The 19,286-nt window shown below is 44.2% G+C and overlaps 1 protein-coding gene across 1 annotated transcript; it reads left to right on the forward strand.

Annotated features, from left to right (window-relative positions):
- Positions 1-431: 431 nt before the first annotated feature.
- On the forward strand, positions 432-4,066 carry LOC310782214 (inverted formin-2-like; the record flags this gene model as incomplete). The annotated part of the gene is made up of 3 exons (XM_083642896.1): positions 432-797; positions 1,081-3,192; positions 4,011-4,066. The coding sequence occupies exons 1-3, from the start codon at positions 494-496 to the stop codon at positions 4,064-4,066; spliced, it is 2,472 nt and encodes an 823-aa protein (XP_083499022.1). The 5' UTR covers positions 432-493.
- Positions 4,067-19,286: the final 15,220 nt, after the last annotated feature.

The following is a 19,286-nucleotide window of genomic DNA, read 5'->3' on the forward strand; positions in this document are numbered from 1 at the left end:
GATATCTCGTCAATGGCAGTGAACGTGTTAAGAGCAATTTTGTGAGCAACACACACGCACACACACACCTGTGCGCAAGCCAATAGTCCAGGCGAAGCCATGCAGCAGCGAAGCTGCGGGTGAGGCCGCGCAGCGGCCGAGCTGCGTATGCGAGCTGCAGGGCGGGCGAGCCTAGGAATCGAGCGTGCGAGATGCCCAGTGTACTTAACAGCACACTATGCAGGATTGGTCGGTTGCCCTTGCCCTTTGTTGTCTCGGGTACACTACCAAAACAAGAAAATCCAGGCACATGCTGCATAGTGTGTCTTTAAATTGTGTGTGTGTGTGTGTGTGTGTGTGTGTGTGTGTGTGTGTGTGTGTGTGTGTGTGTGTGTGCGTGCGTGCGTGCGTGCGTGCGTGCGTGCATGTCACAGCTCAGGTAGACTCTACTGATCGTCTGCTGGAGAGGCTCCTCCCCTCAAAGTCGGCCTCAGCCAAACCCAAGGTCCGGACCATGGACAGAGCTGTGCAGACACGACTGAAGGACAGTCCTGCCAGCCAATCAGAGCCTCTGACCAAAGCCACTTCAGCAACAGCTCCTCCTCCCCCTCCTCCTCCTCCCCCTCCGCCTCCTCCACTTCCTGGAATGGGAGCTCCACCTCCTCCGCCACCTCCTCCACTTCCTGGAATGGGAGCTCCTCCTCCTCCGCCGCCTCCTCCACTTCCTGGAATGGGAGCTCCTCCTCCTCCGCCGCCTCCTCCACTTCCTGGAATGGGAGCTCCTCCTCCTCCGCCGCCTCCTCCACTTCCTGGAATGGGTAGGGCTGTGTATTGGCAAGAATATGGTGATACAGTACGTATCACGATACAGGGGTTACCGTTACAATATATTGCGATACTGTAAGCGAGGTGATTTTCTTAATTAATCTAATTTTAGGAAAACAATCATAATATAAAGAACACACCACCCTATGCATAGCATCTGAGTAAAAAAAGTTATTATTATTATTATTATCATTATTATTATTATCATCATTTTGAGAATCTATCACAAAACACAATATTGTACTCAAGTGTATCGATATTTTCTTACACCCCTAGGAATGGGACCTCCGCCTCCTCCTCCACTTCCTGGAATGGGAGCTCCGCCTCCTCCTCCTCCCCTTCCTGGAATGGGAGCTCCGCCTCCTCCTCCTCTGGCAGGAGGAGGTGATGTCATCGTGGCCCAGGTGTTTCGTGGTGTGGGGAGGGCTTATTACAGCTCCGCCCCTCCAGCTAGCTCTGCCCCCTGCCCCACCCTCCGCATGAAGAAACTCAACTGGCAGAAACTCCCTTCCAGAGTGGTGACGGCCAGTAACTCCATGTGGACATTTCCCTCTGATGCAGTGGAACCAGACTACTGCAGCATTGAGGAGCTCTTCAGTCTTCCTGTAACCGAGACCAAGGCCAAAACCACAGCCAAGGCAGAACCCAAAGAGATCTCTTTCATCGATGCCAAGAAAAACCTCAACCTCAACATCTTCCTGAAGCAGTTCAGATGCTCCCATGAGGAGTTTGTGTCTCTGATCCAGAAAGGAGATCGGTCCAGGTTTGACGTGGAAGTCCTCAAGCAGCTGATCAAACTACTCCCAGAGAAACACGAGGTGGAGAATCTGAAGGCCTACCAGGGAGAGAGAGAGAAGTTAGCTGGAGTTGATCAGTTCTACCTGCGACTGCTGGCTCTTCCGTGCTACGCTCTGAGGGTAGACTGCATGTCGCTGTGTGAGGAGAGCAGCTGTGTGCTGGAGACGCTGCAGCCCAAAGCAGAGCTGGTGGAGCGAGCCTGCCAGAGCCTGAAGGAGAGCACTCGGCTTCCCAGCTTCTGTAAGCTCATCTTGGACATCGGAAACTTCCTCAACTATGGAAGTCACACGGGGAACGCAGAGGGTTTTAAGATCAGCACTCTGTTGAAACTGACGGAGACCAAGGCCAACAAATCCAGGATCACCCTCCTCCACCACATCGTAGAGGAGGTACAGCAGCACCACCCCGACCTGCTGAACCTGCCAGATGATTTGGAGATCTGTGAAAAAGCTGCCGGAGTGAACCTGGAATCCATCCAGTCTGAAGCCAACTCTCTCATACAACGACTGAAAAGCTCTGAGAAGAAGGTGGCAGGCTCCTCTGCTGAGGACCTGAAAGAGCAATACCTGTCCGCTATCCAGGCCAGCCTGGGGGCCTGCGGGGCGCTGGAGGAGCTGTTGACCTCCATCCAGGACCACAGGGAGCAGCTGGCAGTGTATCTGTGTGAGGACAGCAGCAGCTTCAGCCTCACAGAGCTCTTCAGCACTGTCAGGACCTTCAGAGGAGCTTTCCTCAGAGCCATCAAGGACAACCAGACACGAAAAGAGCTGGCGGTGCGGGCGGAGAGGAGGAGGAAGCAGCAGGAAGAAGAGGAGAGCAAACGGCCGAGAGGAGAAAACGGAAAGGTCATCAGGAGGACCGTGGCCGTCCAGGAGGAAGGCTGCATCATCGACAACCTGCTCTCTGAGATCAAGAAAGGCTTCAACCTGAAGAAGACCAAGCCGCATGGAGACAGGAGAAGAGACAGCAACCTGCCCCCTGCTGACAGCAGTCTGCCCCCTGCTGACAGCAGCCAGCTGGACCAGCATGGTAAGATGGAGAGGTCATTGGCTGTAGAGGAAACGCAGAGCGTCTCTTCACAGCAGGAACAACCTCCAACACCTGCAGACACTCCAGAGGCAGGAGATGCTCCAGATGCAGGAGATGCTGCAGCTCTCCCTGCTGAGTCACCCGAGTTGGGGTCAGCTGAGACTGTCAGCCCCTCAGAGTCTCCCACCCCGAGCCCCCCTGCCCAGGCTGATGCCACCCAGGCTGACCCCACCCACAGTGCAGACCCTGCCCAGGCTGACCCCACCCACAGCACGGACCCTGCCCAGGCTGACCCCACCCACAGCACGGACCCTGACTCTGGGCTGCACTCCTCTCCTGACTCCCAGACCAGAGAAGGAAGTCCTGCAGGAGAGGAGGAAGAGTCCGCCATGCCGGAGGAACCGGTACACACAGAAGCTGTGAAAGACAGAAAGGAGTCGAGTGGGAACAAAGAGCCAGAGGAGATCAAACCATCAGAACTGACCAGAACCCAACCAGCTGAGGAACCGGATTCTGATTCAGACAAGACAAGGAGGAAGGACTCCAAAGGCTGTTTTCCAGGTAATTTCTGCCCAGGAGCAAACGACTGTATGTACAGTACTGTATGAGTGTATCTACTGTGACTAAAATGATTATTTTATTTACAGTGGATAAATGGAGGAGTCGTTTAAGTTTATTTTAGTTTATTCATTTGCACATTTTAAAATCAAAAACAAATGAAGTTGATCCATTCCATCCGATAACATTTGGAAAGTCTCGAATGACGTTTGACTTTGTAATAATTCTGCCTCTCAAGTTGCTCATCAGATTGTAACCAATGAGTGGCGCACAGAAGAGGAAGTCTTGGCCCAGATGTCCGCTGGCGACAGCGAAAACCACAAAATATCTGCCATTATCCCCAGAGTCTAATCGCCGTCAGACAAATAGATGATGGGGTTCCCACATTGTAGAAATATGGGCCTTTTTCACATCAGCCATTTTGTGTCTAAAAGGCAGGATAAACACAAGTGCAACCAAAACATTAATGAGGGTCCTAGCACTGGAAAACCTAAATGGATTGCAAGTTGGAAACTGTCATTAATGTTTTGGTTGCACCTGTGTTTACCCTGGCTTTTAGACACAAAATGGCTGATGTGAAAAAGGTCAATTAACATCAATACTTTGGCAGACGTTAAGATGGAGATTTGGGGGTGATCTTTATCTGTTTCGGGGGGTAGATAATAACTAAATTGCCATTTTGAGGTAAGCTGTTCCGTTAGACTTGTAAACACAGTTAAGGTTAGGATTACTGTCCCGACTGATTACATTTAAATATTGAAGGATTCCTGATGTTTCAGCCATCTCTCTCTCTCTCTCTCTCTCTCTCTCTCTCTGAGCAGATATTCACAGTGGAAAAAAACACTCTAAACATAAAAAAGGCTGCGTGTCTCAGTGAGGTGGGTCCAGCTGTCGGAGGGTCCTCAAATATCCTCAAATAACCCTAATCACCACTTCCTGTCTGTCTCCCTTCCTGTCCATGTCACTTCCTGTCCTTCTCACTTCCTGCCCATCTTGTAAATACTCATTCTTAAAATTCATCGGAGGAGTGACCAAGTCATCTTTGCTCAAGTCCCAAGTCAATCTCCAAGTGCAGTCCATGTCATTAATGTCAAGTCTCAAGTGTAAATGCAGAACAGCAAGTCAAGTCAGAAAGAAACCGCTTTGCAATGCAGTTTCACAAGAATTTAAATTCAGTCGTCTGCTGGAACAAATCTCATCACTTTCAATCTAAGCCATTTAGACAAGATCTCAAGTCAAGGCTTTAGAAACCTTTTCAAGTCATCAAAGTACACAGTCAGAGTTAAGTCCCAAGTCACCAGAACCAAAGTCAAGTGAAGTCTCAAGTCTTCTCTTCATGCATTAAGTCAAGTCTCAAGTCTTCTCTTCATTCATCAAGTCAAGTCTCAAGTCTTCTCTTCGTGCATCAAGTCAAGTCTCAAGTCTTCTCTTCATGCATCAAGTCAAGTCTCAAGTCTTCTCTTCATGCATCAAGTCAAGTCTCAAGACTTCTCTTCATGCATCAAGTCAAGTCTCAAGTCTTCTCTTCAGGCATCAAGTCAAGTCTCAAGTCTTCTCTTCATGCATCAAGTCAAGTCTCAAGTCTTCTCTTCATGCATCAAGTCAATTATCAAGGAGTTCAATGTGACTCAGTCCCCACCTCTGATTATCAAGGAAATAATAATAAAGTAAATATAAATAGGCTACCTCACCCTAACGTCTTGCTTCACCGCATCATTGTAGCCTGAAATCGGACCCGTCACATCCTTCACCAAGGTTCCTCTCCGTCCCCTGATGATGACATCACTGCTGCCACAGGAGTTTGATGGTGAATCCAAAGCCCTGTTCCAAACCGGTCCCTATTACAGAAATAGTGGACTATATAGTGTGTTCGCCATTTTGTACTCGTGTCCCAATTCTCAACTGTTCATTTGATTCACTCACTATATAGTCCACTATAAAATACCCACAATGCACTGCAATTTCTAGTGAACAGAGAATGTATCCTACATTTTGTCCCATATAATGCAAAGCGGTCGTGTTTACCAAAAGAGAAGAAGAGTGAGGTAGTGACATGTTTGCTCGTTCTCCATATAGTTCACTATATGATAAACACTACATGGGGAATAGTGAGTGAGGGAATGAGTGTCCAAGAGAAAACATGCACATCCAAAACCAGATAGGGCAGGTGCCGAGCTCAAAGGTGAACAAGTAGTACAAAATGAATAAAAAGCTCGCACACTGCGTGGGCTCCAGTTTCAGTGTTTTTTATTTTAACACCCAAAAAGTGACGTTTCGAGCTCTTCATCAGATGAGGGAATGAGTGAACCATATAGTTCACTATATGATAAACACTACATGGGGAATAGTGAGTGAGTGAGTGAGGGAATGAGTGAACCATTCCGAACACGGCTTAAGTGTCCACCCTCCGGACTTGTGGACTTCAGTCGTACTTTCCATGACGTTATAAAGCTGCTGATAGAGAAATATTCAGGAAACAGTGAAATGACTTGTTTGGCTTTCCAAAGTCTGGGAAGAGTTTTCTTGAAACCAAACAGAATTACAACACAAAGTGAAACCAAACCCAGGTTTAAATGATTCACCTGTCTGTCTGACTGAGTGAGAGAGTGAGAGAGTGAGAGAGTGAGAGAGAGAGAGAGAGAGAGAGAGAGAGAGAGAGAGAGAGAGAGAGAGAGAGAGAGAGAGAGAGAGAGAGAGAGAGAGAGAGAGAGAGAGAGAGAGAGAGAGAGAGAGAGAGAGAGAGAGAGAGAGAGAGAGAGAGAGAGAGAGAAATTGTAGAAGCATTTTGGTTCGGGGACAATGAAAGAACAGATTGACCATAATATTTCTGTTGTTACTCTCCCCACTCTCACAATTAGGCTTACAAGTTATACCTTGAAATATATTAAGTGCAATTATTTATTCTTGTTTTTACTGAATACAGTACAAAAGGAACTACAATATGCAAAAAAATACAATCCCCACATTACACAATGTACACTGTAATACAATGTATAATACAATATACAATGTAACATACAACACCAGCAGTGTGAGTGTTATGAATAATATCAATGCTAAATAATAAACTCGCATTCTGTGAGTGTGAGTTCACGTGACCGGCTAGGTAAGTGGTAATATGATATAAGTAGTCAACACTGATGGCACAGTGATACAATAACAGTCCAACATCTGTACAATAAGTACAATAACACAATAAGTACATCAGTCTATCACTTATCAAGTTTATTTTATAAAGCCCTCAAGTGTTTGAACATAAACATAGGAATGAAATATCAGAATAATACACAGAATATGGTGAGAGGTTTGCCCAAAAAATCTCCACCGACTCTCACTTCAACACATCAATCCAGTCTGATGGCTTGAAGTAGCGTGTGTAGACTATTACAATGATAACTTTAACTGGATTATTTTACCACCGAGTTCCCATTCACTGTCCCCCACATTGTATAACTTTAAGGCTCGAGATATACTTGCTTTGACGATGCATTAATGTGCGTATCTTAGTGTCTGTTTGGATTGTTGTTGTGCACGTCCTCAGAAATTAACGCTATGTGTACTCTCCATAAGGGCACAGGATACGCGAGGCAGCCATCATGCAAACGGGTTTCATATAAGTATATCTATATCTCTAGCCTAACTGTATGATCTGCTTTACTCACTTTATAATCACTGAGTGCCCATTCATTAGCAATGCCGCCCCCTAGCTGCACAAAGTCAACATTACTGTGTGATTTACAAATGAACTGAAATGAACAAACAAAGACTGGGATCAGACTTTTTATATAAACAAAGTACAAATTGCAACTATTGCTGCAACTTTCAAGAAATAGATTGGTAACGCTTTAGAGTACAGTGAGCAACTTACAGGGTAAGCACAGGTAACAAAATCTGTATACTTACAGGGTAAGTACAGGGTCACAAATTCTGTACCCTGTACTTACCCTGTAAGTACAGATTTTGTTACCCTGTACTGATTTTGTACCCTGTACTACAGATTTTTAATTACTTGTAAGTACTGATTTTGTTACCCTGTACTAACCCTGTAAGTTGCGGGCTGTATTCTAAAGTGTTACCAATAAATAGAATATTTTGTGCGTAAAATTGTTGATATGATGTTTACAGATTGTTCACCTGTTACTGCCGATCTTTTTGTGATGTTAGACTGAAAGATTGTAAAAGTTTTGATACAACGGGCGATTTTTTGGGGCAACTCTCGCAGCAACAGGCAACAACACCTCTGGATGAGAAATCTACTCCCATGGGTTTAGGTTTAGGGTGGGACCCGTCATGTCCATTTTTAAATCCAGCATCTTATTCACCTTATGTAGCCACGCCCATTTGACCCGGTTCTGTGGCCGTCCTACGACTTCCGGCAAAAAAAAAGAGAAAAAAAAATGGCTGGCTGCTCCAATATCATCTAACTCTGAATTAACTAATAATTTAGCCAATTGTATGTAACATACCAAATAAAAGCAAACGGCAATGTCTAAGAATGCAATGCCATGTAACTGGCTCGTTAATTCTCGCATTCCAGGGAATTACGTTAACGTCTGCGGGTCTTATAGACGTAAGTGGCTCGAGCTGCGCTCGGAGGAGAGAAAACCTTCTGAAGCTTTCTTTGTTGGAGTCCAGGTATGTTTTACAAGAAAGTGCTCGTCATTGTCGACGATAACGTTATCTGACCTGGCTAACAGTGGATACTCCGCTTGCTTGCTGTGTACCGAGCTCAAAGTAGTAGGCTACGTTTTTGTTTTACACCCTGCGCTGTCCGCTACAAAAACAACTCTCTTCTTCATGACGTTCTTTCATATTTGGCGCCGTGACCGCCGGAAGTGTTAGACGGACCCGGAAGAATTTGGCCCACTGTAAGGTCTGAACATAAGGTGAATAGCATATGAAACTAGAAGACCTAAGGAATCCATTGGTACCAACCCTGTTAATCTACCATGTCGGGAAGGCGGCTATATAACTCTCCAAAGTCAATCTAAATTTTGACAAGGGAAAAAAATTTGCATGGCCTGATTCAGAGTCCCTTGACCTCTCACCTCAAGATATCTGTATGAGAATGGGTTCTAGGGTTAGGGCTACACACCTTGAGTTGCATGCACTTTCTGTCAGAAAATGTTTAAGCTTTTTTTTTCCAATCAAGTCTAAATCTAACTTTAATAAGTTTTGAATAAAAGTTCTAACAACATGTTTCTTATCTTGAGAATTTATTTTAGATTTAGAATATCAATTGTCTATAAATTATAATAAATCTAATATAATTTCACAGCATTTATTTTTGGGCCACGGCCCTCCATCCAGATTCATTTTTGGCCCTTCATACGAAAGAATTTGGGCACCTCTGATTTAGCTGCTGTGCCGGATTGTTACGCTGTTCTGCTGTTGGGAGAGGTGCATGCGTGGTTCTGATATTCTGAATATACAGTATTAAGTTACAGTATAAGGTTGTAGATTGATTTCCCTGCCGTGCTGCTGTTTGGTCATTAAATAAATGGAGAGAGAGTCCTCCAAAGATATATGTCGGTTCAGTCTTTGTTTTTGGATATGTGAATGTTCTTAATAAGAGTGAGAAAGAATTGACTGAATTCTGTATGCAGAATATATAAGAAGGAGATTTTTTTGTTTTTGTTTGTATCATTGTAAAGCCACAGCATAGTAAAGAGGCTAATGTAATGTGTGTAGTTCTTCATAGATCTAGCCCAGTGATACTCAAATGGCGGCCCGCGATGGAATTGCAACATTTTTTTTTATTATTATATTTTTTTTACAGTGCACCTGAACGCAACATGCAAGATACCCGTTGAATACGTGTCCAAATGTTCATGTCATTCTGGCCAATAGTCCTGCCCAATACTTATAGCATTTCAGTCTGGAATATGGAATATCTTTCAATAATCTATGATTTAGCTGCTAAATTGTCAAATACCGCCATCTGCTCGCTACCCAGGCACTTATGTATGTACTTAACCTAACTATCCGGTGTGCACAACATTGTCAGACTAAACTCTGGCTGACACTAGGGATGTCAACGGTTAACCGTTAATCGATTAACCGTCGCTAACGTCGTTGTTCGGTTATTGCTGTCGGTCTATCAGTTAATATACATTTTTTTTTTTTGACACGTTTTTTGAGTTTCCTTGCAGATTTTGCACAGTGTTTTGCATCATGCAACTATTTTGTTCAAATTTTGTTCAATTGTTGGCAGCAAATCGAAATAGGCTATATTTTGTTTAAGTTTTTATGCTGCAAAAGACAGTAGGCCTAATGTGAAAAAATCAAAAGAAATAACAGATTGTTGTTGTTGTAATGTTTACATAAACAGGAAATAAAGCTCTCAAAAATATATTTCCTTGTCATCCATATAAGAGCCAGAATGATTTTGGAATGATTACCTGATCAAAATGTGGCAATAAACTTATAAATTTCAGCAAAGCCAACAAAAAATAAAGGCATAATTCTAACACAAAAAGCATTAACATTTCAGCATCTAAATAGACACGCCTTGTTTGGGCATGAGCTCATTGAGTAAATAGACCAAAAAAAAAAAAAAAAATTAATATTAAAAAATTATGAATTAACCGATAGGTTAATCGATTATTAGCGTCGGTTAATCGAAAGTGAAATTAACCGAAAATTGACATCCCTAGCTGACACCCCAAAAACCTACAATCCGCTACAGAAAAATGTATATTGATTGTTTATTAACTGGCCCCTGGCCTTCTATCATTTCACGAAAGTGGCCCCCGGGCAAAGCAAGTTGAGTATCCCTGATCTAGCCTCTTCATTTTGCACTCAAAGTGCACCAGATTGATGCATTTTACTTTAAAATGGACACAATTTTCTTCCAATGGGGGGGCGGGGAGGGGGGCATGCACATGCCAAATGTCCCCACCACTTTCCAAATCAAACCTACACCCTTGTCTACTCCTATAACTCCTCTAACAAGCTGTTCACAGTGATTTAAGGCAAAAATGCCAAGGGGCTACTCATTGGACATGCAATGTTGCCCTGTGTACTGCAACAGACTGAGTTTCTGATCACTGCTGAACAAAATAAACTGAAGCTCTCAAATGTTAAACATGAGCTAACTGACTGTGTGTGTGTGTGTGTGTGTGTGTGTGTGTGTGTGTGTGTGTGTGTGTGTGTGTGTGTGTGTGTGTGTGTGTGTGTGTGTGTGTGTGCACGCGCATGTGTGTGTGTGTGTGGGCTAATTATCCTAATTTGCCAATTGGTGTAGCCTAAGTGGAGATCATTAGTGTGATTACAGTGATTACGGTCAGTTCATGTAGGCTAGCACATCCAAAACTGAGCTGATATCACTGATGCTAGTAATTGGAAAGTACTGCTATGGCCTACTGCTACTGGTACTATATTACAGGTCCCGGGTTCGAACCCCGGTCCATCCCAGGTCCTTTCTGTGTGGAGTTTGCATGTTCTCCCCGTGTTTGTGTGGGTTTTCTCCAGGTGCTCCGGTTTCCTCCCACCATCAAAGACATGTATTTTAGGGTTAATTCCTGGCAGTGCCCCTGACCAAGGCAATGGCAAAAGAACTGGAGTTGGTCCCCGGGCGCTGCACTGTGGCTGCCCACTGCTCCTAGTTCTACGAAGGTTCCTAGTAGAGGATGGGTCAAATGCAGATGATGAATTTCCCCATGGGGATAAATAAAGGATAACTTAAGTGCCAAACCCCCCCCCCCCCCCAAAGAAAAGTATATAAACTTTGTTTCCATGGGTTTACTTAATTCAGGGAGAAAGCAATTATCTACACATCTAAACATAGCATAACTGATTGACCTTTTTTTCACAGGAGCCATTTTATGTCTAAAAGGCAGGGTAAACACAGGTGCAACCAAAACATTGTGTGTGTGTGTGTGTGTGTGTGTGTGTGTGTGTGTGTGTGTGTGTGAGAGAGAGAGAGAGAGAGCAGTGCTGGCATGACCACAGTCGCCTGAGCAGCCAGCTCATAGCATCACAGCATGTTGGGCGGGTGTTACAGTGTACATGGGCAAATGTGACAATCGACCAGGAGAATGGATATCACTTTGTTGTTAGTCAAAACTCACAAGCGCTGCGCGAGGGACGGGCGCGAGGGACGGGGGTTGCGCTAGAGTGAAGCCTCTACCCCCGCGGCCTCTCACCAGGCAAGACCGCGGCTTCACCAAGCGCCTGCGGCCTAGCGGAGCCGACGCAGCACTGAACTACACAAGCGCTTCAGAGCAGCGGACTTTTGGACAATTGAAACCACCGCGCCGATTTTATTTCACCAGAGGCGAAGGCAGCAACACAAAAGACTGATGGAAAAGCATAACAGAAGAGAAGGTAAGCCCCCCACTAAACTGGTATGCAGCGCTGCATTGACAGTCAGTAGGATAGAGCAGAGGTTCTCAAATGTTTTTCAGCCAAGGACCCCTTACAAGATAGAAAATATACCGGGGACCCCCTCATTCTGATTTGTGATTTTGGGCTAAGCTTAATTGTTTCCACGGTAACGTGCTTGACTTTTAATTTGATAGGTTTGTTATTAGAATGTAATCCATGAACCATTTTAGATTTAAAGCATAAACTATTTTCGTTGAACTATGAAGATTTTGCAAAAAAAAAAATGTTTTTTTTTTTATTACATTACATTTACATTACGTCATTTAGCAGACACTTTTGTTTTATCCAAAGCGACTTACAATATCACAATTTGTCAACAGTACAGAAAACCACTATGCAACACAATCAATGACAGCCAAGATATTTTGATAGACTAGCACCATGTAGGAAGTAGTTTGAGAAGGAATAAGTAACATGTAGCATTTTATTAAAAAAAAAAGAAAAGAAAAATTACTTGAAAACTTTTCGCGGACCCCCTGGCAAAGTGCCACGGACCCCTGGGGGTCCGCGGACCCCCATTTGAGAACCACTGGGATAGAGAGTAAACACGATTCTGCCTGACCAATCAGTCGTCTACAATGTTTTCACGTCACCGTATGAACCCGGGTTCGCAGAATAGAACACCGACGAGGCAGGGACCAAAAGTAGCACGACTCAGCCTCAAATCAAACCGGGCTGGGCCGGTTTATACCGGTGGGATGAGACCATTTATCGAGTCGAGCGGAGCGGGACCGCGCTACTAGCTGCGGTGGAATTGGGCCATAAAAGACCCCTCTGTGAACCTCCCTAACAAGTTTCGTAGCTGTACCTCGTATGGTTTCTGAGATACAGCTAATTTAATGTTTTTTTTTTGTCTACATGATTCTCTCTACCCAACATGCAACACTCCTGCTCAGAGTTACTGTTAAGCTATATTTATCTGGTGAAATCACACTGGATTCCTGCTTCCAGTACACTTTTTGCATGTGTTTTTTAACAGAGAAGAGCTGCAGCTGCTCAAAAGATAATCTGTAAAATTTATGAGTGAGACCATGAGTGATATAGCACTTGTAATACATGTATAGGTATGTCTGAAGTCCAAACAATAGCGTGCGTGCGTCAAGTCAAGTGTCATACAAGAAGGAAGGCTGGCCATAATGACAATGAATCCGCACTTCCTGCCGCCCTTCAAAATAAAACAATTTAGAAGGGACAGGTACTGAATGCTGCTATAGCGCCCCCTAAAGGCGAAATGACACAATATTTCTCCTATAGGCTCAGAGTACATCCGTCCACACCTGTACCAAGTTTGGTTAGCATCGGACGATTTTTGTGAAATAGGCCCCACCCACAGAAATGTGGAAGTGGATTATATCGCAACGGTGCGTTTCTTTCAAAAACCTCCAAATCAGTGTTGTGCAGGACAGTCCCCACATGATGTGTGCGTTGGTTTGGTGAAGATTGGACAAATTTTCAAGGAGAAATCGCAAAAAAACTGTTTTGGACAAAATGCAAAATGGCGGAAAATCTAGTCAGACGATAATGGGCGTGGCCTAGTTGAGTAGATGCGGGAGGACCCAAGGAATCCAGGGAAAAAAGAAGTTTGATGATAGACCCTACAGTTCAAAAGTTATGGACCAAAAGGTAAGGAGGGCTGTTATAGCGCCACCATCGGGTCGATTGGTGTAATTTTTTCGGGGATAGTAAAAGACCCCTCTGGGAACCTCCCTACAAGGTTTGGTCACTCTATGCCATATGGTTTCTGAGATACAGCTAATGGAATGCAAGCTTTTGCCAGATTTATCTAAACCCAATGCAAGTCAATAGGGGAAAAAATGGCGCTTAATGGCGAATAGCGGCCAAACCGCTTTCATGTCCTCAATAAGCCGCTCATTTTGAGGTCTGGCATGTCTACGTGGCGCAAAAATTGTGGGAGTTATTATGCGACAAACTTTTGTGGCAGATAGAAGAGGAATAATAAGTATGTCGGACTTTAAGATTGTGCCTTCCTTGTCAGCAAGCACAATAATTAGATTACGAACGAGGAATTTGACTTAGTGCAAGCATGACATTTGAAGCGTTTCCTGAAAATGGTGTATTAAAAAAAACGCATAACAGTGGTCCTCGTTTGTGAAGATTGTCTTGCCGAGCACAAACTTCGCTGTTTCATAAACCACAAACCTTATTTCCTGCATTTAACCGAAATTCCCATGCAAAAATCCCATTGCCTTTGCCCCCTACGAACCAGCAGTGCAGGGACTTCTGGGTAAGCCTACAAAAATACGTCATCCTTGTGGTACTCTATTGTTAGTGTGCCACCCTTTAGTGGTTGTGGTTGTTGTTGTTGTTGTTGTTGTTGTGGTGGTGGTGGTGGTGGTGGTGTGCTTTTTGTTGTTGTGTCTTGTGTGTTTTGTTAAATACAAAATAATCACAAAAAATAGTGGAAGACAAAGCAATACAGACAAATAATCACACATTATAAAGTGCAAAACTAAAGGCCTTTAAAGTGGCATATAATGGGGGGGAGGGTGGAGGGTAGGATAATGTCATTGGGGGGGGACACCGGCCCATTACTAAGCCGGCTGTGCTCAGGGGAAAATGGGTCTCATTAAAGAGGCGGATGGCAGTTGGGTAGAAACTGTCCCTGTGACGAGAGGTTCTGGTACCGCCACCAGACATCAGTCTTCTGCTATGGGGGAGGGCCTTAAAGAGTTTATGACCTGGGTGGGAGGGGCCGGCTATGATTTTCAGAGACCACTTTAGAGTCCCGGCAGTGTGTAGCTCCTGAAAGATCGGCAGGCTGCATCCGGCCACCTTTTCAGCATGGCGGACGATGCGCTGCAGTCTGGAGATGTCCTTGTGGGCAGCAGCAGCAGCAGCATACCAGGCGGTGATGGAGGAGGTGAGGATGGACATGACGGTGGAGGTGTAGAAAAGTACCAATGCTGCCTTTGGCACCTTGGCACCAACTTCCTCACCCGCTGCAGGAAGTCCATTCTCTGTTGTGCCTTCTTGGTGAGAGCTCTGATGTTCAGCTCCCATTTCAGATCGTGGCTGATGACTGAACCCAGGAAGCGAAGGACGGGACTCCACAGTGTTGACTGAGGAGTCACCCAGGGTGATGGGAGAATGTGGGGCTGCTATGGGGGTATGTCTCCCCATGTCTTTGGTTCCTATAGTGCCCAGGTGGGCTATCTCTTTAAAAGGGCCTTTCTGTGTGGAGTTTGCATGTTCTGCCTGTGCTCCGCTGGCGTTTCCTCCCTATAACCAGTGGCGCCGGAACGAGTTTGCAATAAGGGGGACATTCTTTTTTTTTTTTTTTTTTTTATATATATATATATTTTTTTTTTTATAAGTTCGGCGTCCGAAGGGCGCTGTTTTTTCACCGACGAAAAATTTACATTTTTATGGACGTTTGGATGATTTTTAGCCATATTTAGATGAATATCTCATTTTAAATTAACATTAGGATTATACTGTAGTGATGTAATTATTCAGTATTTTTCCTTTTCTCACTCACTTGGTGACCTGCTCTCCCTTTAGGTCATTTTATAATTACACTACAACAGACAGCAACACAGGCAGAAACACTGAACTTATTATTATTAGGGGTCCAAGCACGAAGTGCGTGGATCCCTATTGTATCTGTTCCGATTTTTTTTTTTTTTATTATTCTCCGGTAAAACTGTATGTACAGCAGAAACTGTAAGGCTCAGCATAGCCAGACTGGGCACATAGATTGTAAATGTGCCTCACTACTCAGAAACAAAAAATTACCCATATCGGCCAGATGGTGGCGCTATAACAGACCATTTCGCGTTATGGTCCATATCTTCTGAACAGTGAGGCGTAGAATCAAAATTCCACTTCGGCTGTATTCCCTGGATCAATACGCATCTATCCATATAGGCCACGCCCATTTGCGTGTGCCTAGATTTTCCGCCATTTTGAATTTTATCAAAAACCTACTTTTGCGAACTCCTCCTAGACCGTTTGGCCAAATCACATAGGAATTATTCTGGGTCATCTATGGACTACCCCGACCCAAAGTTATTAAAGGATTTTGGATACGTGAAACCGTTTTGAAATTATAAATGTTTAAACTTTTGTGTATTTACTTTTGTTCTTTTCCTGCCCTAAAAGTGTGTGGATCTCAGAAACCATACACCCCCCATCACCCAAACTTTCCACACAGGTTCACGACATCACCCACTACTCAGAGTAAAAAAATTACACCAATCCACCAGATGGTGGCGCTATAACAGCCAATTTCACGTTTGTCGGTCCATAACTTCTGAACTGCGAGCTGTAGAATCAAAATTCCACATCTACTGGTTTCCCTGGAGCATCATGTATCTAACCCACTAGGCCACGCCCATTTCTGTGTGGTAGATTTTCCGCCATTTTGAATTTGATCAAAAACCTACTTTTGCGAGCTCCTCCTAGACTGTTTGGCCAAATCACACAAAACTTTTTCTGGGTCATCTATGGACTACCCCGACCTAAGGTTAGTAAAGGATTTTGGATACGTGAAACCGTTTTGAAATGATACATCTCGAAACTTTTAATGAAACACACGCCAACACTAAATTGCCCACAACTCATTAACCGGTCAATTACAACTACTGCTGCTACTACTGCTACCACTCCCACTACTACCAACACTACTACTACTACTATTACTACTTCTGCTACTATTACTACTACTACTACTACTACTACTGGAAGTTGGAATGTAGCATTTTGGGTGGGGTTAATGTGTTTTGGGGTTCTGCATCTGCTGTAGCATAATACATAGTTGGTTTAGATGTCACACAGTAATGCCCGATCCACAAAGACTTGACACCCACGTTTGAATAAAAACAAGTTTATGCCATAATAAGGTTATATCCGTGCCTTGTCATTGCTGTGGAAGGATGGTGTAGGGGTAAAGTAGCAGACACCAAAGCTGGAGGTCCTGGGTTCAAACCACGGCCAGGTAACTGTTTTATTTTTTGAAAATGTAGAATAAAGGTTAATCTGGATATAATTATGTATAACGCTGCTGAATACACACTGTGTACATAGCAGAATAACTGAATATGCCTATTTATGGTAACGTCATATTTCGACGTCCTCTTGACATTCCTGTGTAGATGTCTAAATGATCCCCAAATCGGCTGTGATTTGGCCTAGTCCTGGACGTCACTGAAAGATGATATCAGAACATCATCATGATGTAATTGTGTTTGCTGGGAGCCTTCTTTCAGATATATGAAAGGAAAAACATTCCAATACATTATTGTGTCTTCAGATGTGAAAGGTCCAAAAAGAGAATTAAATCTGAATTATCCTTGTCACTCATGTGTCCAGCTCAGTGGCCTTGTGGTCTGAATGTCCGCCCTGAGACTGGGAGGTTGTGAGTTCGATCCCCGGCCGAGTCATAGCAAAGACTATAAAAATGAGACCCATTTGCCTCCCTGCTTAGCACTCAGCATCAAAGGGTTGGAATTGGGGGGTTAGATCACCATATGATTCCCGAGCGTGGCGCACGCTGCCGCTCACCACTCCCCCAGGGGATGGGTCAAATGCGGAGAACAAATTTCACACATTGTGTGACAATCAGTGGGACTTTACCTTTACTTTACTTCCATTGTAACAGCACAACCCACACCAATTAGTTCAAACACCTCCATTCAGGGCAGACTTTTAATGTAAAGTGGTGGATTATGTGTGTAATACAGACATGTCCTTAATGGTAAATGGACTGCATGACAAGCTGCAATGCAGGGTGCTGGCTATAGTCATCAAAAGCAATTTCAGGGATAAACCCCATCAACCTTCTGTAGTGGACGCCACTACGCCCTATGGTTTGATGTGTGTGTGGGAAAGACAATGACAACTGAAAATTCTGATTTTAGAACACAAAAGCTCCATCATGAGACAAGAACTAACCTCTCCTGTTGCAAAACACGTTCTTGAACACAGCCACGCAATCTCCAGCTAACATTTCCAAGATATTGAAAAAGTTCATGAAACACCGCAAAATAAGGAGGCAGCATGTGGGGTTTTAATTACTGTTACTGACTTACCTGTCTGAAGTTGAAAGTTTTTCATCCCACGTGGGGTTTGAACTTTGAGCGGCAATGGTCTTTAGTTAGCATAAGTCACGTGCTTTACCAAGTGAGCTATCCAGACTGTTGTATTTAACTTTGTAGACCATATTATATGTATCTGCAGAGCCAGAGAAGTACTTGTCGTATTGACAGTATGTTCTACCCAAATACCACTTTCTGTCCAGATACTTAAAGGGATATTGTACACAAAAACTGCTTTCTATCCAAGTATTACTTCAAGTTTCAAGACATCACCCACTACTCAGAGGAAAAAATTACACCAATCTACCAGATGGTGGCGCTATAACAGCCAACCACCACTACTACTGCTGCTGCTGCTACTACTACTACTACTATTGGCTACTAGTGGCGGCTGTGGCTCAGGAGGTAGAGTGGGTTGTCCACTAATTAGAAGGTTGGTGGTTCGTTCCCCGGCTCCTCCAGTCCGCACGTCGAAGTGTCCTTGGGCAAGACACTGAACCCCAAATTGCTCCCGATGGCTGTGCCAGCACCCTGCGTGGCAGCTGGCCGCCTTCGATGTGTGAATGGGTGAATGTAGGCACATTGTAAAGCGCTTCGGATAAAAGCGCTATATAAATGCAGTCCATTTACCATTTACCATTTACTATTCTTAGTACTTCTGCTGCTACTACTGCTACCACTCCCACTACTACCAACACTATTACTACTACTGCTACTACTACTACTACTAGTACTGCTTGGAAACCGTCAGGTCACCGGATCTCAACCAAACTTTGTTTACTTGTGCATATACCAAGTCTGAATAAATGTGCACTATCTGACATATACCCCCCAAGTCACCGGAAGCTTGGACCCCGCATCGCCGCTTGCGGCTATATTTAGGGGTCCAAGCACGAAGTGCGTGGATCCCTATTGTATCTGTTCCGATTATTTTTTTTTTCTTCTTCTCCGGTAAAACTGTATGTACAGCAGAAACTGTAATGCTCAGCGTAGCCAGACTGGGCACATAGATTGTAAATGTGCCTCACTACTCAGAAACAAAAAATTACCCATATCGGCCAGATGGTGGCGCTATAACAGACCATTTCGCGTTATGGTCCATATCTTCTGAACCGTGTGTCCTATACTCAAAATTTCACTTCTCAGGGATTCCTTGGATCAATACGCATCTATCCATATAGGCCCCGCCCATTTGCGTGTGCCTAGATTTTCCGCCATTTTGAATTTTATCAAAAACCTACTTTTGCGAACTCCTCCTAGACCGTTTGGCCAAATCACAAGGGGATTTTTCTGGGACTTCTATGGACTACCCCGACCTAAAGTTATTAAAGGATTTTGGATACGTGAAACCGTTTTGAAATGATAAATGTCTAAACTTTTGTATATTTGCTTTTGTTCTTTTCCTACCCTAAAAGTGTGTGGATCTCAGAAACCATACACCCCCCATCACCCAAACTTTCCACACAGGTTCACGACATCACCCACTACTCAGAGTAAAAAAATTACACCAATCCACCAGACGGTGGCGCTATAACAGCCAATTTCACGTTTGTCGGTCCATAACTTCTGAACTGCGAGCTGTAGAATCAAAATTCCACATCTACTGGTTTCCCTGGAGCATCATGTATCTAACCCACTAGGCCACGCCCATTT

The sequence above is a fragment of the Poromitra crassiceps genome, assembly GCF_964638095.1.
Source record: "Poromitra crassiceps genome assembly, chromosome: 9".
In the NCBI taxonomy this organism is placed as follows: Eukaryota; Metazoa; Chordata; class Actinopteri; order Beryciformes; family Melamphaidae; genus Poromitra; species Poromitra crassiceps.